The following is a 24,481-nucleotide window of genomic DNA, read 5'->3' as shown; positions in this document are numbered from 1 at the left end:
CAATTTCTGTTTATGAGTGGGATCATCCCATACTTTTCTTTCTCTTTCTCACTTACTTCACTTAGCATGATTCCTTCTAGCTCTATCCAAGATGGGTCAGAGAAGGTGGGTTCTTTATTCTTAATAGCTAAGTAGTATTCCATTGAGTATATATAACATAAATTTCCCAGCCATTCATCTGTTGTTGGGAACCTTCTGGATTGCTTCCAAGCTTTGGCTATTATGAATTGTGCTGCTATGAAGGTAGGTGTACATATATCTTTTTGGATGGGTGTGACTTTATCTTTAGGATATATCATTAAGAGAGAAATTACTAGGTCATATGGTCCATTTCAAGCCATTTCAAGACTTGTGAAGGTTCTCCAGACTTCTCTCCACAGAGGTTAGACCAATTGACATTCCCAGCAGCAGTGTAGGAGGATTCCTTTGTTATAACACCCTCTCCAGCATTTGTTGCTACTGTCCTTTTTTATGTAAGACATTCTCACAGGGGTGAGGTGGTTTGTCATTGTTGTCTTTATTTGCATTTCCCTGATAATCAGTGACCTGGAGCAATTCTTCATATGTCTGTTGGCCTTTTGTATCTCCTCTATAGTGAATATTCTGTTCATATCCTCTCCCTATTTTTGGATTGGGTCATTTGCTGTTTTGATGCTGAGTTGCATGAGCTCTTTATATATTTTAGTTACTAGCCTCTTGTCTGATGTGTGGCATGTGAAGATTTTCTCCCATTCTGTGAGGGGTCTTTTTGTTTGGGTGGTGATTTCTTTTGCTGTGCAGGAACTTTTCAATTTGATGAAGTCCCATTGATTTGTTTTTGAATGTGCCTTCCTTGCACTTGGGTTTGTGTCATCAAAGATGTCCTTGAGGTTTAGATAGGAGAGTGTTCTGCCAATATTTTCCTCTAAATATTTGATAGTTTCTGGTCTAACATCAAGGTCCTTGATCATTTGGAATTGACTTTTGTTTCTGGTGAGATAAAGTGGTTCAGTTTGATTCTTCTACATGTTTCAACAAAGTTTTCCCAGCACCATTTACTGAAGAGACTGTCCTTCCTCAATTTAACAGTTTGGGTTCCCTTATAAAAAATTAGATGTCCATAGATGTAGGGGTTTATTTCTGGGCTTTCAATTCTGTTACACTGGTCTGTGTATCTATTTTTGTTCCAGTACCAGGCTGTTTGTATTATGATAGCTTTATAATATAGCTTGAGATTTGGGAGTTGTGATACTTGCATTTCTGTTTCTTTTCCTCAAGATTGTTTTGGTGATTCTAGGTGATTTCTGATTCCAGATAAATTATTATAGTTTGTTCTATTCTCTTAAGCAAACTTGGTGGGACTTTGATGAGTATCACATTAAATTTGTATATGCCTCTAGGGAGAATATTCATTTTGATTATGTTAATCCTTTCAATCCATGAGCATAAGATATCTTTCCATTTCTTTGTATCATTTTCTATTTCCTAGAATAGTGGCTCATAGTTTTAAGTATGCATGTCTTTCACTTCTTTGGTCAGGTTTATTCCTAGATATTTTATTTATTTTGCTGCAATAGTGAATCAGAGTGAATTCTGGATATCTTCTTCTTCTGACTTAGTGTTTACATAAATGAATTCCTCTGCTTTTTGTACACTGATTCTATGGACAGGATAGCCTGACACCTTGCATTATTGCTTAATAATTTCCAAAAGCTTTCCATTGGGTTCTTTAGGTTTTTCTGTGTATACTATCATATCATCTGCAAATAGTGCAGTTTGACCTTTTCCCTTCCAATCTGTATTCCCTTGGTTCCTTCCTCTCACCTGATTGCTATGGTGAACACTTCCAATGCTATGCTGAAGAGTAATGGTGACCGTGGACAACCCTGTCTAGTCCCTGATCTGAGGGAGAATGCTTTCACCTTCTGCCCATTGAGTATGATGTTGCCTGTAGGTTTGCTGTATATGTACTCCACTATCTCGAGGAATTTCCCATCTCTTCCCTTTTTTTGTAGTGTTCTGAGCATGAAAGGATGTTGAATTTTGTCAAAGGCTTTTTCTGCATCTATTGAGATACTCATATGGTTTTGGGATTTGCTTTTATTGATATGGTGAATCACTGTGTTTGATTTACATATAATGAACAAGCCTTACATTCCTAGGATAAATCTCACTGGGTCATGTTGAACAATCATTTTTTTTTTATCATTGTTGTGGTTATTATTATTGTTGTTGATGATGTCATTGTTGTTGGATAGGACAGAGTGAAATGGAGAGAGGAGAGGAAGACAAAGAGGGGGAGAGAAAGACAGACACCTGCAGACCTGCTTCACCTCCTATGAAGCAACTCCCCTGCAGGTAGGGAGTGGGGGCTCAAACCAGGATCCTTTCACCAGTCCTTGCCATTCGTGCCATGTGCCCTTAACCTGCTGTGAAACCACCTGACCCCTTGAACAATCTTTCTTTTTAATATTTTATTTTTTATTATTGAGAAAGATAGGGAGAGAGAGAGAGAGAGAGAGAAAGAACCAGATATCACTCTGGTACATGTGCTGCCCGGGATTTAACTCGGGACCTCATGCTTGAGAATCCAATGCTTTATCCACTGTGCCACCTCCTGAACCACATGAACAATCTTTTTAATATACTGCTGTATCAGGTTGGATAGGATTTTGTTTAGTGCTTTAGCATCTATGTTCATCAAAGATATTGTTCTGTAGTTTTCTTTTTTTGTTGTGTCCCTATCTGCTTTTGGTATCATTTGGTATCAGGATGATGTCGGCTTCATAGAAGGTAGACAGGAGTGTTCTTGTGTCTTCAATTTTTTGGAAGAAAATTTTTTTAAATGTTCTTTTTTTATATTTATTAATTCATTTTCCCTTTTTGTTGCCCTTGTTGTCTTATTGTTGTAGTTATTATTGTTTTTGTTGTTATTGATGTCATCATTGTTGGATAGGACAGAGAGATATGGAGAGAGGAGGGGAAGACAAAGAGGGGGAGGAGAGACTTGTGAAGACTTGTCAAGGGGGAGAGACTTGTGAAGCGACTTCCCTGCAGGTGGGGAGCCGGGGGCTCGAACCGGGATCCTTAGGCCAGTCCTTGTGCTTTGCACCACCTGTGCTTAACCACTGCACTACCACCCGACTCCCCGGAAGAATTTTAATAGTATAGTTTTTAACTGTTTCCTGGTTGTTTTGTAGAATCATTTGTAGAGCCATCTGATCTTGGACTTTTACTGTTGAGGAAGCTCTTAATAACTGTTTTGGTTTCTTTGCCTGTGATTGGTTCATTTATGTTCTGTAGTATTTCTTCTTGTTTCAGTTTTGAAAGGCTCTACGTTTCTAGGAATTCTTCCATTTCTTCCAGATTCTCTAGCTTGGTGGTATATAGCTGTTCATAGAAGCTTCACATGTTTTTTTTTTATTTCTGTGGTGTCTATTTTGATATCTCCCCTATCATTTGCAGTTCTATTCATTTAAGTCTTCTCTATTTTATGTGTGGCTACGGGTTTGTCAATTTTGTTTAATTTTTCAAAGAACCAACATTTGGATTCATTGATTTTTTTGTATGGTTCTCTTTTTAATATTGTTTATTTCTCCTCTAATTTTAGTGATTTCAGTCCTTCTGGTTACTCTAGGATTCCTTTGTCCTCCTCTTGTAATTCTTTTTTTTTTTATTTTTTTTAATATTTATTTTATTTATTCCCTTTTGTTGCCCTTGTTGTTGTTTTTTTTATTGCTGTAGTTATTATTGTTGTTGTCGTTGTTGGATAGGACAGAGAGAAATGGAGAGAGGACGGGAAGACAGAGAGGAGGAGAGAAAGATAGACACCTGCAGACCTGCTTCACCGCCTGTGAAGCGACTCCCCTGCAGGTGGGGAGCTGGGGTTCGAACCGGGATCCTTATGCTGGTCCTTGTGCTTTGCGCCACCTGTGCTTAACCCGCTGCGCTACAGCCCGACTCCCCTCTTGTAATTCTTGAAGGTGTGCAGTTAGGTTGTTTACTTGAGTTTTTCTTGTTCTCCAAAGTGAGCTTGTTTGACTATGAGTTTCCCTCTAAGTACTGCTTTAGCAGTATCCCAAATATTTTAATAGCTCATGTCTTCGTTTTCATTTCAATCTAGGAACATTTGAATTTCTTGCTTGAGTTCCTCTTTGACCTAGTGGTTATTAAGCAGTGTTGTTGAGTTTCCAAACTTTGAGACTTATAGTAATTTTCTGTTTGTTGTGAAGTATTAGCTTTACTCCACTGTGGTCTGAGTAAATGCTTGTCATAATTTCAATGTTCTTGAATTTGTTGATATTGTCTTCATGGCCTAACATGTGGTCCATCCATGAGGATGTTCTGTGTCAATTCAAAAATAATGTGTATTCCAATTTCTCGGGGCTAAGCACTCTAAATATGTCCAAGAAATATATTCTATCCATTTCTTCAATTAATTGTCTTGTTTCTTTGTTGATTCTCTAAGTGTGAGAGTGGAGTGTTAAAGTTTTCTACTATTACTGTGTTACTATTGATGTATTCTTGTGGCTCTTTCAGTAAGTATTTGGATGGGCCTTCATTAGGTGCATATAAGTTAATAATTGTTAAATCTTCTTGGTTAATTGATTCACTGAGTAATACATAGTGCCCATACCTATCTTTATTACTTTATTTATTTTAAAATCTATTGTGTCAGAGATGAGAATAGCTGTTCTTGCCTTTTTTATGGTGCATTAACTTGGACCATAAAAAAGTTTTCCATCCTTTCACTTTGAGTCTGTGTTTATCTCATTGAGTCAGGTGGGATTCTTGCATATAGCATATGGTTGGGTTGTGTTTTCTGATCCATCCTCCTAGTCTGTGTCTTTTAATGGGTGAATTTAAACAATTGACATTTATTGATATTATGGATTTAAGTTATTACAGTGTCATAATTCAACAATTTTGTTTGTTTGTTCTGATATATGGCAAGTGTTTTTGGTGATGATGTTCCTGCTTATAGGAAGTCTTTTAGAACTTCTTTCAGGGAAGGCTCAGTGATAGTTGCCTTCTTTAACTGTTACTTTTCTGAGAAGGTTTTTATCCCTCCATCTAATCTGAATGACAGTCTAGCAGGATATACTATCCGTAGTCTTGTGAGTTAGGGACTGGGGTCTGTGGAGAGTGAAGTGATGCACTGTTATAGTCTCAGATGTCCCATAAATAGAACCCTAGTCTGGAGAGGGGGGCAAAAGGGATCCCAGTAATCCCCCCATATTATTTTCTGAAAATAAAAACTTTTCTAAAACACATTTTTACAGGGGGTAGGTTGTTTACAATACAGTCATTGAGATATGAGAACAATTTCATCTCTCTGTGAAAGTTCTCTGTAAAATATTCTCACCCTATAACCTATGTCCTTTCACATCATTATGTACCAAGGCCCCAAGATTTTCTTCCTTGCCCAGAGTCCTTTGCTTGATGCAATACACCATGCCCAGCCCACATTTTACTTTGTGCTTGGAGGTCAAAATCAGTTTTCTTCTTGCAGGTAATTCTGACCCCATTGACTAGGGCCTCTGTGGCAGCTGAAGTGCCCTAGACATTGGTTGACTTCCTGCTACTACCAAGGTACAGTGTTCAGTACCCTAGTTTCCCTGAATTGTTCCCTGGATGTTGCTCAAGTGTCTTAGCTTCTAGAGCTCTGAACAGCAGTCCTGAAGTCCTTTTTTCTAAATCATTCTATTTCATGTGGGCCTTTTAAATTTGCTATGTGGGTCTGAAGCATTTGGAAATGTGGTTCCCAGCAGCAATGCAGTGTTTCTTTTATTTTTTTTAAATGTTTTTTAAATATTTATTTAGTTTCCCTTTTGTTGCCCTTGTTTTTTTATTGTTGTAGTTATTATTGTTGTTGTCATTGTTGGATAGGACAGAGAGAAATGGAGAGAGGAGGGGAAGACAGAGAGAGAAAGAGAAAGATAGACACCTGCAGACCTGCTTCACCTTCTGTGAAGTGACTCCCCTGCAGGTGGGGAGCCAGGGGCTTAAACCAGGATTCTTGCGGGTCCTTGCGCTTTGTGCCACCTGCCCTTAACCCACTGCACTACCACCCAACTCCCACAGTGTTTTTTTCCTTTCTTCTTCCCCTCGTGTTTCCACTGTCCACACATAATCACTAACCTTTAGATAGTGATGTTTCTCTCTACCAGAAATCTCAGCTGTGCTCTGATAAAATATTTAGTTATAATATTTGTTTTCTGGGAGACAATTTCCCAAGACTAAGTCACCATAGCTCTTCCCCAGAAGTTACCCCAACTGGGCTGTTGCATCTTAAGGACACAATGTTTTTAATAGCAGACTTAAGCCTCAGACATGTGTCATCATGTCAGGACCTATGTTTTAAACCACAGTGCAATATTATTTGGAGTTATTTTGTCAGGTAAGGATGAACTTAGCTTGGCCCCCTAACAGACTCTCTGGCTAAGTTTTCTGGCCAAGTAAACACTTTGGTTATAAGCTAAAGGGCTTCTAAACCTCCTTTCTGCCTTCAGAAGGTGCATATCACAGATGGGCACGACATACTCAACACTGTTGTTTGGGGGTCAAGATAGAGTTTATAGAATTTATTACCTCTCTGTCACTTGTGGCCCTGTCCCAGGCTTTGCTTATTCAGTCATAATTTATACCCTGTCCCCTATACAAAGGATGGGCTCCAGGTGACATTCTTAACCCATTGTCCATGTTACTGACATGGTAGTCTGATTCTGTAGGGCTCAGATATAGAGAGCCAGAGCCCACAGCTCTTACTAAACTGTCTAGTATTTCTTGTAAAGCTGAGTCATGAGCCTACATACATCTGGGCCCTACCAAAATCTATAATCCTGTTCTCTCTGTTCTGGAAACACTGACAACTTCTTGAAGATCACATACAAATCAGGACAGTTTAGGGTACTATGTAAGAGAAATGAAAAGAAATTCAGCTAAAATGTAGAGCATGCCATGGGTCAGAAAGGCCTAATTATCTGAGAGACTGGCCACTTCATTTTGAGGGTAGAAGGGCAGAATAACAAAGAGAACCCTTTAGAGAGGAGAGATGTGACTATGTCTTTCCTATTCTGACTTGGAAAGTATCACCATACTTCCTTCCTCTGGCTGCATTGTGAGCTAACTCTGATTCTTGGCATCGACAGTAGCCACACCACAATATGAAGTTGAGAATCTGGTCTCCTCCATTTGAAATTGAAGCTCAGGAGGTGATAGCACATCCAGGGGCTTCTAATCAATACCTAGACTAAATGTATACTAAAATAAAAGCAAGAAAATTTCATTGTTAGGGATGTTGGTTAAAACTCAAAGGATAAATATTGGGCCTAGAAGACACTTTACGTTGTCTTAGGCCCTCATTTGACCAGTGAAGAAGCTGAATTCCCAGGAAATGAGGAAAAATGCCCCTCATCTAAGCAGCACCCTTTTCACATCCAGGTCCCTGGATCCAGCTCATTTTTCAATGCATCAATATGAATAAATCCCCTTCATTGAGTCATTCATTGTGGGTAACACTATTTCTAAAGTCTTAACAGAACTTTGGGGGAAAATGTCATGGTAAAATATCCACTTACTCAGCCAGAGCTAGCTGAAAATCATGTAGAGATGAGTACAAACACTAACTGGAGGAGTATAATCTTCAGAATAAGAGTAAAACTCAGATCCAGGCCAGCATTTGGCTCCCTCATGCAAAGCTTCTTAAAAGTTAGCACCATTAAAAATGTACCATGAGTACATCTCCCTAATATCAACAATAATTCAAAACTATAGTTTCCATCATTTCTGCTAAGAGAAAGGTTTGCTTTTATTTTTATTGTAAGGATGAAACAATACAGGAGGTGTAGGCCTTGTCTTTGAAATCATCTCCTCTTTCTAACTGCTACATGGCTATGCTTTTAAGTTCTCTGGATTGGGAGCTCAAAGCTAGGTAGCAAAGCTGCAGATCAGATGAATTTTCCAGTTATCTCTGTGACTGCAGATCAGGTGTTTGGCACCTGTTTTCTTCAATGGGCTGACAGGGGAGTTTCTCCAGGTATGCTTTTCCAGTGCTTCCATGATTTCTTCCTAAGAATTATTAATCTTTTCTTTGTTCTGTCCATTAGAGTTATTTAACCATAAAAGTCAACACTCAACGAACCCAGCTTAACTCAGAAGGAACAGCTGGGAATTCACCTGCACTACCCCCTACAGAGATACACACTGCCAAATTGTGTTTAAACTCAGGGCTGCAGGCCCCACTGGGTCTGGGGGCTCCTTTTCTTTCATTTACCCCTAGGTCAACTGCTCGTTCTCCAGAATTGTACTCCTTGAGGTGAGCACAACTTTTCACTCATTCCCTCAGGCTTCCAGCTGGGTAGTCACCTCCTGCAGCTGATTGTTCTCAGGTATGCAGATGAGAACCTGCAACTGGGCTTTGATGACTTCCTCAACTGCCTGGTCAGGCTGGAAAATGCAAGCAGTAAGTATTTATGGGGCTGCAGTCTCAGGGAAATTCATCTCCCCTTGAGTCCTCTCCAAGAAGTTTCTGCATCATAACTAATGAAAAATTTTATTTCAGGTCAAATTCTACCACAGAGCAGAGAATCAGAAGAGTAGTTCTGCCTCTCTCATTCTTCCTCTCTCTCACCTTCCCCTTTATAAGCCATAAAACACTGACCAAGTTATCTCAAACAGGATTTGGTTTTTTCTTTCTTTCTTTCTTTTTTTAAATATTTATTTATTTATTCCCTTTCATTGCCCTGATTGTTTTATTGTTTTTGTTATTGATGTCGTTGTTGGATAGGACAGAGAGAAATGGAGAAAGGAGGGGAAGACAGAGAGGGGGGAGAGAAAGATAGACTCCTGCAGACCCGCTTCACTGCTTGTGAAGCGACTCCCCTGCAGGTGGGAGCCTGGGAGTCGAACCAGGATCCTTATGCCGGTCCTTGTGCTTTGCGTCACGTGCATAAGCGCTGCACTATTGCCCGACTCCCAGGTTTTTTCTTTTTTAAAAAAATATTTGTTTTTATTTACTTATTGGATGTAGACTGCCAAAAATTGAAAGGAAGGGAGGAGAGAGAGAGAGAGATACCTGCAACACTGGTTCACCACTTGTGAAGCTTTCCCTTTGCAGGTGGGAAACGGGCTAGAACCTGGATCCTTGTACTCAGCCAGGTGTACCACCACCCAGCCCCTCAAATGGGATCTGTTTATCCATGAAAAGAGAAATTAGTTGGCATTTACAATTTGAAATTTATTGTCATATTTATTCCACCTCTCAGATTGGTCACAAAATTTAAACTGAATAAAGCATGGGCAGGGTCCTACAACTCAGCACTATTGGATTTGTCATGGAGTGTGATTGGTGCATAGGCACAAAGCCCTCATATGAATAAGGATACTCATTTTGATTTACCACTTTGTGCCATCATCTTGAATGTTAATAACTTTTTAACAAGTCATCATACTTTCATATTGCATTAAGGCTGACAAATTATGAAACTAGCCCTGCTTGACATTATCTTTTTTTTTTTCTTTTTCCTTTCTTCCTGTTTCTTTTTTCTTTTTTTTTTTTTTTCTTTTTTCTTTTTGCCAGAAGGGTTATCACTGGGGCTTTATACCTACAAGATGATGCCACTGCTCCTAGTGACTATATGTTCCTTTTTTCTCCCTTCCTTTCATTTGTAAGGGCAAAGAAAATTGGGAGGGGAAGGGGACACTTTAAAAATACCAAAGCAAGGGACTGAGGATGTGGCTTAGTCGTAAACACATGCCTTAAATTTGTGAGACCCTGGGTTTAGGTTCTGGTACTGTTAGAAGGTGTCCCAGTTGAATAAATAAATTTAAAAAAAAAAAGTGGAACAGTGATAAGGCTTTGGATCTTGGGCATGAGGTCCCAAGTTCGGTCCCCAGCATCATATGTACCAGAGTGATGTCTGGTTCTTTCTCTCTCTCTCTTCTACAATTTCTCATGAATAAATAAATTTAAAAAAATAATTTTTAAAAAAAAGGTGTCCCAGACACCTAAGTTATTAGGGGCCCCTTCTTCTGTCAGTAAAGAAATTGCTATTAAAGGATATAAATATTGTTGAGTTGGAAAGGGGACTTTATCATCTGAAATTAGAGACAGTGAAGAATAGTTGGGAAAGAATGTCTATGTCAACTGCTTCTTCTCCTCCATCATTGCTCCTCTAGTTTCTGCTGTTCCTCCTCCTCCTCCAGGTTTTTCAGCTGTCATTTGTCTGCAAGCTTTTATGGCAGTGTCCAGGTTTCTCTCTTGTCCATGGAATTTTGGGAAATAGTTTTTCTGTATTTATTTACACATTTTAATTCTTATTTTAAATTTTGTTATTTATGAAAAGGAAACACTGACTAAACCATAGGATAAGAGGGGTACAACTTCACACAATTCCCACTACCAGAACTGTATCCCATCCTCTCCCCTAATAGCTTTCCTATTCTTTAACCCTCTGGGAGTATGGACCCAAGGTCATTGTGGGATGCAGAAAGTGGAAGGTCTGGCTTCTGTCATTGCTTCCCTGCTGAACATGGGCGTTGACAGGTCGATCCATACTCCCAGCCTGTCTCTCTCTTTCCCTCGTGGGGAAGGGCTCTGGGTAAGCGGGTCTCCAGGACACATTGGTGGGGTCATCTGTCCAGGGAAGTCTGGTTGGCATCATGCTAGCATCTGGAACCTGGTGGTTGAAAATAGAGTTAATATACAAAGCCAAATAAATTGTTGACCAATCGTGGACCTAAGGGCTGGAATAGTGCAGATGAAGAGTTGGGGGGGGGTCTTCCATTTTGTAGATAGCTAATAGGCATATTTTAGTTATATTCCAAAGAGCCTGTGGCTATACTAGCTGGTTTTTTTGTTTTGTTTTGTTTCTTTTTCTTTTTTCCCTTGAGCCTGAAATCTGATATGCTAGTGGATCCAAGTTATTATCTGTGGAGATGATGTCATGGCTGGAAAAAGGAACAGAAAGCTGGATCAGGGAAGAGAGTAGCTCCCTAATATGGGAAAGGTGTATAAATATTGTTGACTGTAAACCCCATCAATTTGATGTGGTCTGGAGCCCATAATCAGCTTAGGAGCCTATGTAACCTCTGCATCCCTATAGATCTAGCTCACATTCTGTAGTCATGAGTAGGAGCATTCCAGGCTGCCCCAATATCGACCCATCTTCCTCAGGTGCAGCATAGAGAATGTTGTCCATCCTCCCTGTGGAGGATAGAACATTCTCTACTATTGTTGATCCAAGTTGAGGGCACACACATTTTAATTCTTGTGAAACTAAGATAACAGCTTAATAGTAGTCTATAACAGTATTACATCAAAATAAGAAAGATAAATAGAGTGATGGCTTAGCACTCATAAATGGTAGATCTCCCCTCCTCTCTCTCTCTCTGTCTCCAAAGCAAGGACTTTGGCCCAGGATTATTTAACAGTATAGTCTAAAATTTTTAAATCACACTCTTCAGTATAGACTAGTACTCAGTCCCATGTGCTTTACAATAGTTCTTCTAAACTTAGCCACACATTACAACTCTTGGGAGAAAGTTACAAATTTTGATTATGAAACTACACTATGAATCAATCAAATTAGAATCCAGGTATCACAGAGATCCAGTATTTATCAAAGTTCTCCATGTATCTCCAGTACTTCACAGTCTCAACAATTACCATTTTATTCATTTTTTCATGTTACTCCTAAAACATATTTATTACTTAATTAACTAGTTAATAAAAGAGTTTTAAAAGTTAAATCCTTCTATCTATAAATATCTAAATATAAATATAATAGTTTAAATTGGTTTTGGCATTACCATCACATCATTAGCACACCAAACAAAACTGTCAATAAATTCTCAACATCTAAAACCTGGTCCATGCTAAAATCCCCAGGTCATCCTTGAACATTGCCTCAGGGTCCACTAACTACATTTAAATTGGGGCCCACCTCTTTTGTTCTATAACAGTCCCCTTCTCTTTCTGTTATGTTTTTAAAAATTCATGAGTGAGTCTTGGGTGTAAGCATTGGTGGCTGGTTTAATCATTTTATTAATATTGGGAAACTGTGGTCTAGATAGGAAAGTAACCCTCTCAGGTTTTTCATTCAGTAGGTATGACAACATGCTCTGATTAGATCTCTCTTCTATCCTGGCTACTCCTCCATATGAAAGACCAGCAAAATAGAAATTGCAGAGCTTCTAAGAGTCTTGTAAAAGTGTGTGTGCATGTTTCCACCCCTATAGCCACCACACCCAACCTTCTGTGAAATGGTCCATAGATTACAAAGGCACTGCAACTCCCCACCAAAAAACATGAGGTAGAGGAAATGTTCGGGATTCAAGAACTAGCTTGCTGGCTGGTATATTTAGACAACAGCAGGAATTCCACAAGCACAGGAATTCCAAAGGCCTTCACGACATATGAGAAATTTCCCTTCAGTGGGTTTGAGTATAACCTGCTTCTAAAGATTCTTGTTTACTACCAAAGAGAACAGATTCACCATAGTTGTCCCATAAAGTCACTCAGAAAAGAAGTAATTAAACCTGATGAGGAGACTATTCCTTCAATGATGGATTTCTCATGATTCTCTTATTAGGAGTGTTCCAGGCTCTCAGTATGAAAAACAAGGACTTCATTCATCTGAATATAAATGAGGTATGACTAAGCTAAACCTTATGTTCAAAAATCCAGTCAGGGTTAGGCAGATATTTGCTAACTTTAAATCAGTCACTATGACTACAAGTGAGAGTTAACTGTGTTGTCAATAAAAAAAAAAAAGGTTTCTTTAAATTTATTTTTTATTTAAGAAAGGATAAATTAACAAAACCATAGGGTAGGAGGGGGTACAACTCCACACAATTCCCACCACCCAATCTCCATACCCCATCCCCTCCCCTGATAGCTTTCCCATTCTCTATCCCTCTGGGAGCATGGACCCAGGGTCATTGTGGGTTGCAGAAGGTGGGAGGTCTAGCTTCTGTAATTGCTTCCCCGCTGAACATGGACATTGACTGGTCAGTCCATACTCCCAGTCTGCCTCTCTCTTTCCCTAGTAGGGTGGGGCTCTGGGGAAGCAGAGCTCGAGGACACATTGGTGGGGTCTGCAGTCCAGGGAAGCCTGGCCGGCATCCTGATGGCATCTGGAACCTGGTGGCTGAAAAGAGAGTTAACATACAAAGCCAAACAAATTGTTGAGCAATCATGGACCCAAAGCTTGGAATAGTGGAGAGGAAGTGTTGGGGGGTACTCACTGCAAACTCTACTGTACTTCTGCTTTCAGGTATATATTTTCCACTAGTTTATGGAACCTGGTCTATATCTAGGTTTTGGGACCTAGTCTATATCTAGGTTTTGGGACATTGTTAGAAAGTGAACCACCTGGGATAGAATTAGAGTATACTATGAAAGGAAAGGTCTCACGCAAGTAATGAAGCTGAAGGGTTGTCATTCCACACGTGAAGTCTCTGGACACAGTCTGAGCTGAAGCATGTTGAGGTGGCAATTGTTGTGTTGATTAGGTTGTGATTAGCTGATGTAATATTGATATGGATTGGGAGAGGCATGCGGGAAAGTGGGCCCTATCCTAAGGTTCCAGGACTGGGGGAAATATAGGCTCTATAGTGGAGATGTGAGGTTCCTGCTGTCTTAGGGTTCAAAAAGACAATGGATAGTTAATGTTATCATCACATTATTTGGTAATTCGGTTAACTTTGAAAAGTCCTTTTGTTAGGGTTTGCTGTATAGAACCCAGTATCTTGTATATAGCTGTGCCACTTGTTGCTTCTGATCTACTTGGTCTAGGCTTTTGAGAGAGTCTGCATATCAAATACACAGCCTATATATTAAAAAGACTCAGTCTGTGTTTTAAAAACTTTGAGACATACAGTTAATTTTCCCCCTCTCATATTAATTAACTACTGATTTATATGACTACACTTTACTAGGAGTGTACATAAACACCATTCCCACCACCAAAAGAAAAACAGGTTTTTTTTAATCCTTGTTTTAAAATCCTTTTGAGATGTTATTCATTTAACAATCTTTGTGAGTTTTGTAAATTAAAAGAATTAAGCTTAAGACAAATGTTCTTTTTTTTTTCAGAGATAAAAACTGAGGCATGAGAGGAAGGAAATGTTAGAGGAACCAGAGGGTTCTGTACTCCAATTCCATCAGGACCCAGAAAGAGAAGAAGGAAAAATAAAAAGGAAGGACACTCAAAAGTAGTAGTAGGTGTGACATAGAAAGGAAGAAAAGGCAGGACCATAGAAAAACATGCGCAAATATATATAAGCACAGATAGATAGTTATAGAAATAATAGTCAACCCATATTTGTTATCACGGGAGAACTAATACAGTGTGTAGAATCATACCCTTGTTACCTTATAATTTTGTAAATCAATATTAAATCACTAATAAAAAATACTAAATGAACACTTAAAAAAAAGTGAGGCATGTAGGTTAGTCATCTGAAACAGAGAGTAAATAAACCCTGCTTTATTGTCCTTCTCTTCCTTCCTCCATATAAGCTTCTTAGTCAACTTTCCTTCTAATTCCCAATTTGTTTATTCACCCTTATTGTGTTCAATACAGTCCTCAAAATCTCTTAACAGTACATATAGTTTATATAAGCTACCAGTATTGACCACAGAAAAAAACAACATGGATTGAAGTCTCTTCAGAGACTTGCAAGTGCCATATGGTGTAAGCCCTCTCCTCACAATCCAGAGTATGGTATTGAGTCAGTGGTAGGAGTATGATCTGGGGCAGCTTATTTGAAATTCAGAGTACCACAAAGTATTAATAGTCAACAATGCTGTTATAAACTTCAAAGCTTCAAATAAAATAGATCTTAATTGTTCTCACCACAAAAATAAAATAAGAAGCATGTCAATTGATGAAGGTGTTAGCTAAAACCATAGTGATAAACATATTGTAATTGTGCCAGACCAACACTTTAAACTTGTCAAATGTCTAAGTCAATTAATTTCAGTAAATATGTAATCAAATAAAAACAAAAATAAATGAAGTTTCAGGCCCCACCCACCATACTTAATGAAATTTGTCTTATTTTAGCAGTTGTTCCTAATTACCTTAATGTTTGAAAATGCTCCTGAGGTATTCTCCTGCCCTGTGGGAGAAACCTCATGACTTTCTTTCCCCATTTTCCTTCTCTCTGTACAACTCTGCTTTCCCTTGGAACTAGTGGGAAGTTAGAAAAGTCAGACAAACAGTATCTCTCTTTTAAAATGATTATGCTTATTTATTTATTTATTTATTTATTTATTTATTTATTTATTGGATATAGATAGTCAGATACATCTTGCTCTTTCACTTGGATCTTTACTCTGCCCTTCACTGTGTGTGTGTGTGTGTGTGTGTGTGTGTGTGTGTGTGTGTGTGTGTGTGTGTGTGTGTGTGTTTTGGAGTCTCTGCCATCTGGGGTCCAGGTGTCTTTTGGGAGCTATGACTTAGGAGCTACCTCATCTTTAATTGGGGCTAATGATGCCTCTATAACAACATTTTTTCATAATCTTCTTAATTATTTTCTTCTTTTTTAGGCTGCTGTGTTTTTTTTTTTTTGCTTCCTACTAAAAAGACAAACATAGTTTTATTCATCTGTCACTGGGGCACCCCCTCATCATAATAGTGGGTCACCTCTTTCCTTATCAAAGAGGAAAATGCATTACCCTATCCATGGTGCTTCAACAGGGAAGAAACACATTTTATACTCTCACTTAAGTTCACTTAGAAAGGACTCAGAAAAACTTAAAAGTGATGAAACTTTATTTTTCTTTTTATCTCCCCTACCCCAAGTTCTTTATTTTTGTGTTTCCCCTTCTGTCTTTATTTCTCAGTTTCTATGAGGAGATTAACCCATATTCATCCTTCTCTTTCTGCCTTATCTCACTTAATATGATTTATTCATGTCGATTTTTTTTTTACTTGAGGCAAAAGTTCCTTTTAGCAGGCAAAATGATCATATAATGCAGTTCCTCTGACATAAATTAGAGCTGAGTTTATACTATTTCTAATATTGATAGAAAAATGGAAGGATAATCAACCTTTAAAATATTCTCTCTTTTTTGTTTCTAGTTTATCAACTTGACAATGAACATTTGAGCCTTCTTTGGTGTGAATTCAGCCTGCCTGAATCTTGACATTTGGACCATGAATTTCAGACATCTGGTGTAACCCAGGACTCTCATCTTTTTCATTGTCTGACTCTCTTCTCTCCATTCCATTTCTCAGCACCATCCTGATCTCAGAAGAATCAAATGGACTGACTCATTTAGATTCAAGTTCAGAGATTGCTAACAACACTTACTTAACATATTCCACCTCCTCCCATTACTGATTACTCAAGTCAATGTACAGAATCCTGACTTCAACCATTGTCTCAAACATCCTTTACAGGACAATGTTTTTAATAAAACATATGCAGTCTAAGGTGATAAAAGAAGGCTTAGGATTATACTGAAATGTTTTCTATATCATAGGTCTCCTTACTGGGGCAAAATTTATAGAATTCTAGATGCTTACTAGTAACAATACAAGATCATAAAGATCCTTTCCTTCTCCGATACTCCAAGTTTTGAGGTTTGGACAAAAATTCTCAGAAGGTGGAAGATCTGGCTTCCACCTTCTAATTGTTTCTCCACTGGACATGGATGTTGGCTGATCAATCCATACCCCCCAGCTTGTTTTTATGTTTCCCTAGTGGGATAGGCTCTGGAGAGGTAAAACTTCAGGACATAATCATGAAGTCATCTACCCAGAGAAGTTAGAGTAGAATCATGATAACATCTGCAACTTTGTGGCTGAAAGGCAGTAAGATATAAAGCAGGAAAAATTGTTTAATAAACAATAACCAAAAGGTAGGAATAGAGCAGATAAAATTAGAGGTCTTTATGTGGGAAGAAGCTAGAAAGTTTATTTTAGGTATGTTCCCAGAGGCCCATGACTTTAGTGATTTTTGCCTGAGCCTGATAGCTAACATGCAAGTGGACTAAAAATATTGTCTGGGAAGATGGTATCAGAGTTGAGAATAGGGCTAGAAAGCTGGATTACAGCAGAGAGTATTTCCCAAACATGAGGAAAGTATATAAATACTTCCTTAACTGTTAACTTTGTTGATATGACCTAGGGCCCATATATTTACTATCTAGCACAGGAGCCTGTGTAACCTCTGCATTTGTCAGTCTGAGCTAGCATTCTATGGTCACAGCTATGGAACATTCTAGGCTGTACTAATTTCAGGACCAGTCTTCCTAAAGTGGCAGAGTAAGTTAATCCAGCCTCCCTTTGAAAAGTGGGGCAGTCCCTACCATTGCTGCTCTACAGTGATGGCAAGGTCCTGGAGAGGCCCACAAATAGGGTTTATGATGATATTCCTGATGGAAGTGACCAGTGATGGTGGAGAGAGGGATCTACTAGAGGTCTAGGCCCATCTATCTATGTGGAATTCCAAAGATTCCCTGACTGGAGTCCCTGCTATTTACCAGAAAGGCCATCATTAAAGTTATTCAGTCTCTTGCCCTAATATAGCTTTTGTAATCTTTATTTATCTGAAGAAGTTAGACTTTTCCCCAGGTTTTAAATCACTGAGTGTCATTTGTTGCAATCCAAACCGGTATTGGTTTTATGGTATCTAGCTTTTCGTTATGGAGGGAATAGACCTAGGGTTTAAGTAGGATCTAAGTTAACCATAAGTTTTACTGCATTTTACTTGTTTGATGATTATAATACAGGTTGTCATAGGGGACAATAACTGTCCATTAGTTGATAAACTTGACTGTAAGTGTCTATAGAACTATTTGTTAGCTGATGTAAGCAAATAAAGACATGAAACCTGCCCAAGTTTTCATCTACAGCCTGGAAAGAATATATCTAATGAACTGCAATACAAGATAAAAACAAGGTTACTTTCTGAGAAAATATTACAAATTCTTTATTTAAATTTTATGCTTTTTAGTTGTGTTCTATGTTCAGAGAGGAAGGATATTATGCAATGTGGTATCCTTTTCTGTGAGTAATTCACATAGGTCAGCTTAACAAAAAGAGTAGACATTGACCTCTGAACTCTCACAATAAATTGACTTCTGTGGATGCAAACCATACATAATAAAAAATTGAAATTTGTGTTTCTCACATTGTAAGTCCTCAATAAAGGTCAATATGAAGGGAACAGTCTCTAAGTAAAACCTTCCCTTGGCTCTGGACATTAAAATAGAATAAGAGCAGCCTGTGTGCCATTGCCAAGAATGGTGTCCACAGTACTATCCAGGTTTCAACATCAACCACAGCCTAGAGTTTACTTTAAAGAGTCTGCACCCAACCCAGGGAGTAGAAATTTATCCTCATACGTCCTAGGACAAAATCTCTAATGCCTTACCAAGAGGGAGTCACAAACCACCACCTTTGTCTAAAATGGAAAACTTTCCCCTAGTTCCTTCCCTGTCTAAAGCAATCATAGTAATAAGCTAGGGCTTCAGAAAGTACCAAGTCATATGACCTAGTTGGCAGAAATGCCAAATTCATTTGGTGTCAGCTCAAATCAATGAACTAGATCATTTGTGATAACAAAGCATGCTTGTACTGCAAGCCAAGCATGTGGTTATGTTGGCTTAAGGTTATGTTTGCACAACATTAAGCTTTTCTTGTGTCTGCCTGCAGTATTTTCCCAGATCCACTGTGCCTTTACAAAAAGGACTGGAGAAGAAGAATTAAAATAGAGAGGTAGAAAGGTAAGAGATTGAGAGAGAGAAGAGAGACAGGGAGAAGGGGAGAGAGAGAAAGAGGGAGGACAAAAAGGTCAGAGAGAAAAGGACATGTTCTTGAGGAAATGTATCTATTCATTAGCAGTAGAACACAGCTAGAAGAAAAAGTCACCGTCTCTTCAAAGAAAGGGAACAACCATAGTTAAGCAGCTAAACAATACACAGCAAAGGTCTTCATATAATGAAAATGGCACTGAATTTAGAGTCTAGTGACCCAGAGTCAATTCTGAAATCCAACTAGCTATGTGACTTTAACAATATCACTTAACCACTCTGTGTTGTGCAATTGTAAAATTCCTAGCTTACCTCTGGGTTAGACTTTCAAGAGAAAGAAAGGCATGCCTTGGCCCAGTGGCATGAATGAAAAAATAAACTGGTGGATCATAAAGGTGATATTGGCAAGCCTGAGAATTCATTCATCTGCTTCCTGACACAGCACATAGTTCTGAAAGACTGAGACTATTGGATTCTCTAGGCCACATAGTGAACTTCTAGAAAATATTTTATATTTCTCAGGGCTAGGTTGTGGCTCACCTGGTTGAGCACACATGTTATAATACACAAGAACCTGGGTTTGATCCTCTGGTCCCCACCAGGAGGGGTCAATGTAAGTGGTGAAGCAGAGCTACAGGTATATCTCTGTCTCTCTCCCTCTCTATCACACCCTTCGCTCTTAATTTCTGGTTGTTTCTATCCAATAAATAAAGATTTAAAAATATTCTTTTTTAATTTATAAAAAGGAAACATTGACAAAACCATAGGATAAGAGGGGTACAACTCCATACAATTCCCACCACCAGAACTCCATATCCCATCCCATCCCCTAATAGCTTTCCTATTCTTTAACCCTCTGGGAGTATGGACCCAAGGTCATTGTGGGATGCAGAAGGTGGAAGGTCTGGCTTCTGTAATTGCTTCCCCGCTGAACATGGGCATTGACAGGTCGATCCATAGTCCCAGCCTTCCTCTCTCTTTCCCTAGTAGGGTGGGGCTCTGGGGAAGTGGAGCTCCAGGACACATTGGTGGGGTTCTCTGTCCAGCGAAGTCTGGTCAACATCATGCTAGCATCTAGAACCTGGTGACTGAAAAGAGAGTTAACATAGAAAGCCAAACAAATTGTTGACCAATCATGAACCTAAAGGCTGGAATAGTGCAGATGAAGAGTTGGAGGGTAGTCCACTTTGTAGGTAACTAGTAGGCATATTTTAGTTATATTCCAAAGGGCCAGTGGCAATACTAGTTTTGTTGTTGTTGTTTCCCTGAGCCTGAAATATGATATGCCAGTGGATCCAAGTTATTGTCTGGGGAGATGATATCATGGCTGGAAAAAGGAACAGAAAGCTGGATCAGGGAAGAGAGTAGCTCCCTAATATGGGAAAGGTGTATAAATATTGTTGACTGTAAACCCTGTCAATTTGATATGGTCTGGGGACCATATTCAGCTTAGAAGCCTGTGTGACCTCTGTATCCCTCTAGATCTGAGCTCACATTTCGTAGTCATGAGTAGGAACATTCCAGGCTGCCCCAATATCAACCCATCTTCCTCAGGAGTAGCACAGAGTATGTTGTCCATCCTCCCTTCGGAGGATGGAACATTGTCTATCATTGTTGATCCAAGTTGAGGGCAATGTACTATGGGGGCCCACAAAGGGGTATATTGTGTTGTTCCTGATAGAAATGACCAGTAACAGTGGAGAGAGGGATTTGAGGTCTAGGCCCATCATGTCTGGCAATTTCAGGACTCCCCAACTAGGGCTCCAGCTAATAGGGGGGCCTGATAGTGACTAAAGAGTCATCATTAAAGTATGCCAGTCTCTTGCCCTTATTCAGCTTTTGCAGTCCTTGCTTTGATATGGTTAGCTTTGGCATGAGTGAGAGAACTATAATAGGAAGTAGGTGAGGAGAGTATCTAAGTCTTAGTAGACACTATATCATTAGGAAATTCATACTAACTCATTGCAGACTAGTACTTTTGCTTTCAGGTATATATTTTACCCTAATTTATAGATACATGTGAACATATGCTCTATCTCATAGGGCCTGGTCTATATGTAGGTTTTGGGACTTTGTTAGGAAGTGAACCACCTGGAATGGAATTAGAGAATACTATGAAAGGAAAGGTCTCACCCGAGTAATGAAGCTGAAGGGTTGACATTCCATGTCTGCATCTCTGGACACAGTCTGAAGTGAAGCATGCTGAAGTGGTACTCGTTGCATTGATTAGGTTGGGATCAGTGGATACAATATCATTTGGTATGAATTGAGAGAAGCATGCAGGAAAGTAAGCCCCACCCTGCTGAGGGTGTTTCTTCCTGGGCACGTGCTCTCTGGGTTGGAGAGAACTTGACTGGAGTTATAAGGGAGAGTCACCTAGTGACACGGGAGAGGAACCAGGAACTCTCATGGCTGAGAAGGAATGCAATACAATGCTGCTTTTATTGATCAGAAAAGAACTGCCTTTATACCTTCTGAAGCGGAAGTGGCAGGTCGGAAAAGGAAATGGGTAGGATAGGGGGTGGAGAGGAGAAAAGAGCGCAAAAGTAGCAAGCTTTCATCTACCCAGTGGGGATTAAACCAATGCCCTGCAGGTAAGGCGGGTCTCAGACAAAACAATGATTATGTAAATAGACCACAGCATTAAGCAATGCAGGGGGCCTGGCTTAATGACCAACACCACCCTAGAGGTTCCAGGACTGGGGGAAATATAGGCTCTACAGAGGAAGTGGGAGGTTTCTATTGCCTTTAGGGTTTAAGAAGGCAATAGATACTTACTGCTATAATCACATTATTTGTCAATTGGGTTAACTTTGAAATATCCCTTTGTTAGGATTTGCTGTATCATACACATTACCATAATTTATGTCCTTTGACATTATTTGTATATAGCTGTGCCACTGGTTGCTTCTGTTCTCCCTGGTCTAGGCTTTTAAGAGAGTCAACATATCAAAGACTCAGCCTATGTATTAAAAAGACTCTGTGCTTTAAAATGTTTGAAAAGTTTGAGACGTTCAATTTCCTCCTCATATTAATTAAATAGTGGTTTATATGACCACAAATTAATAGGAGTGTACATAAACACCATTCACACAACCAAAAGACTGTCCCATTCCATCCCCACCCCCAGCCCCATGAAGTCAAACATCCATCCTCACCCCAGGGTTTTTACTTTGGTGCCCTACTCCAAATTCAGTCAAATCCTGCTTTTAGTTTCTGTTCTCCTTTCTCAATTTCTGCTTATGAGTGGGGTCATTCCATACTCATCTTTATCTTTCTGACTTAGCTCACTTAACACAATTCCTTCTAGCTCCATCCAAGAAGGGTCAGAGAAGGTGGTTTCATTGTTCTTAATAGCTGCTTTCTCAGCCACTCATCTGTTTTTGGGTACCTGGGTTGCTTCCAGGTTTTAGATATTATGAATTGTGCTGCTATGAACATAGATGTACACATATCTTTTGGGTTGGGCTTTATGGAATCATTGGGGTATATCCCCAGGAGAGGGATTACTGGGTCATATGGAAGGTCCATGTCTAGCCTTGTGAGATTTGTCCAGATTGCTCTCCACAGAAGTTGGATCAATTTACATTCCCACCAGCAGTGCAGAAGGGTTCCTCCTCTGTCCCCACAGCGTCTCCAGCATTTGTTGCTGCTGTCCTTTTTGATGTATGCCATTCTCACAGGGGTGGGATGGTATCTCAGTGTTGTCTTTATTTGCATTTCTCTGACAATCAGCGACCTGGAGCAATTTTTTATGTGTTTGCTAGCCTTTTGGATCTCTTCTGTAGTGAATGTTCTGTTCATATCCTCTGCCCATATTTAGATGGGGTCATTTGCTATTTTGTTACTAAATTTGCTGAGCTCTTTGTATATTTTGGTTATTAGTCTCTTGTCCAATGTATGGCATGTGAAGATCCTCTCCCTTTTCTTTAAAAAGAAAATATTTTATATTCCTTTTCAATTCAGTCTCTCAATATGTTCGGATCCCACGTCTTGCAAATTCCCTGAGATTCAATTTATTCACATGGTTTTAAATTTATCCCTGGTCCCTTGTCTTCTTTAGAACCTCCTAAATTCTAAACAGACAATAATAAGCAATAGTTGGGGATGGGATGGATATGGAGATTGGGTGGTGGGAATTGTGTGGAGTTGTACCCCCCATCTTATAATTTTGTTAATGTCTCCTTTCTTAAATAAACTAATTAAAAATAATAATAATAAGCAATAGCATGCTCTTCAGGTAACTAATGGATAGAATGTTGTTATTCATTGCAAGATGGAAAGAATCTGGAGGGTTCAAAATAAGTCAGAAGGATTCAGGACTTTCTTATTTTTAAAATATTTTATTTATTTATTAATGATAAAGATAGGAGGGGAGAGAGAGAGAATTAGACATCACTCCTGGACCACAGACTTCATTTTTTTAAAAGAATTTATTTATTTATTTATGCATGAGAAAGATAGGAGGAGAGAAAGAACCAGATATCACTCTGGTACATGTACTACCGGGGATCGAACTGGCACCTCATGGTTAAGAATCCAATGCTTTATCCACTGTGCCACCTCCCGGACCACAAGGACTTCATGGTTTTAAGTACAAGACTTATCCACTTTGCCATCTCTCAGGCTATAAGAGAGTTGGATTTTAATGAAAATATGTCAGTAATTACTATGTAAATTGTCTAAATTCATAAGTCATAGTTTATCAAATTAGATTTTTAAATTATTAGTTTTGCTGCCTCCCACAGCCTTCTATTCCTGTTATACTTATAAATCTCACTTTTAATGAATTGTGTCAGTCTTTAAAGAAAAGTTTAGGAACTTCACCATCACTGCACACACAGCACACCACACACACACACACACACACACACACACACACACACACACACGCACACATAACTGAAAAACAAAAGAATATGCTAGTGATCTAGCTTTACAAACTTCATCTTGCTCTCCACTCCTGGTATACTTTGCCTTGCCTCCTGATACTAAGAAACTAGCTACAGTTTACAGAAGGAAAAAGTAATTGCTTAACAGTGTTATTTTACATTTTTATACAGGATAGACCACAAGGCCCTGTAATTCACTGAATCACTAGTGCCAGTTTGATGACCACAGGCAGGACCTCCTCTTCTCCCCCACTGATATATTATGCTTAGACACCTAGAACTCCAGCCTGAGAGTAAGAACTAAGGTTATCTGAGGGGGAGGGGGTAAGACTAAAAGAATGCATAACAAAACTGGTGGGATTTTTTTTAGTTTAAAAAATAAAATAAATAACAAGGAGCTCAGATGCGATAGTTCATCTGATAAGGTTTCTGTCTTACCATGCATATAGCCCAAGTGTGTGTGTGTGTGTGTGTGTGTGTGTGTGTGTGTGTGTGTATGAAAATGTGCAGTGGATAGTCTCTAGAACCTTATAGTTATACAGGTTTTCAGGTAGTCTTGGCTTCTTGGCTTTAGCAGTATTCATGTCTCATGTTATGCAAATTTTATCATGAGGTACTTGTGTGGTTCCATCTATTATCTCTTTACAAGAGAAACAGAACAGAATGTGTAAACTTATAGCCTATAGGGAAACTCTGGGAATCTGTAAATTCTATAGGGAAACTCTGGGAACTTATAAATTCTCTTAAGACATTGAGAAATATTTTGCTTGTATATTCATCTCCTAGAAGGAAATGGCCCATAATTTTTTTTTTCAGATTTCAGAGCTCACACAATTTCAGG

At 39.0% G+C, this 24,481-nt stretch overlaps 1 protein-coding gene across 3 annotated transcripts in view; it reads left to right on the top strand.

Annotated features, from left to right (window-relative positions):
• The window catches only part of CAPN9 (calpain 9), a 138,009-nt gene extending 121,635 nt beyond the window's left edge, over nucleotides 1–16,374 (top strand). For all 3 annotated transcript variants that reach the window (XM_060192018.1, XM_060192019.1, XM_060192017.1), the window contains 3 exons: nucleotides 8,327–8,443; nucleotides 12,573–12,631; nucleotides 16,071–16,374. In XM_060192018.1, the coding sequence (XP_060048001.1) occupies nucleotides 8,327–8,443; nucleotides 12,573–12,631; nucleotides 16,071–16,097 (203 nt within the window). In that variant the 3' untranslated portion in view covers nucleotides 16,098–16,374. The remainder of the gene's footprint in view (nucleotides 1–8,326; nucleotides 8,444–12,572; nucleotides 12,632–16,070) is intronic.
• The last annotated feature ends 8,107 nt before the right edge of the window (nucleotides 16,375–24,481 follow it).

Source organism: Erinaceus europaeus, chromosome 6 (assembly GCF_950295315.1).
Source record: "Erinaceus europaeus chromosome 6, mEriEur2.1, whole genome shotgun sequence".
Classification (NCBI taxonomy): domain Eukaryota; kingdom Metazoa; phylum Chordata; class Mammalia; order Eulipotyphla; family Erinaceidae; genus Erinaceus; species Erinaceus europaeus.
The sequence above is the reverse complement of the archived record's forward strand: the minus strand, read 5'-3'. Positions and strand labels throughout refer to the sequence as shown.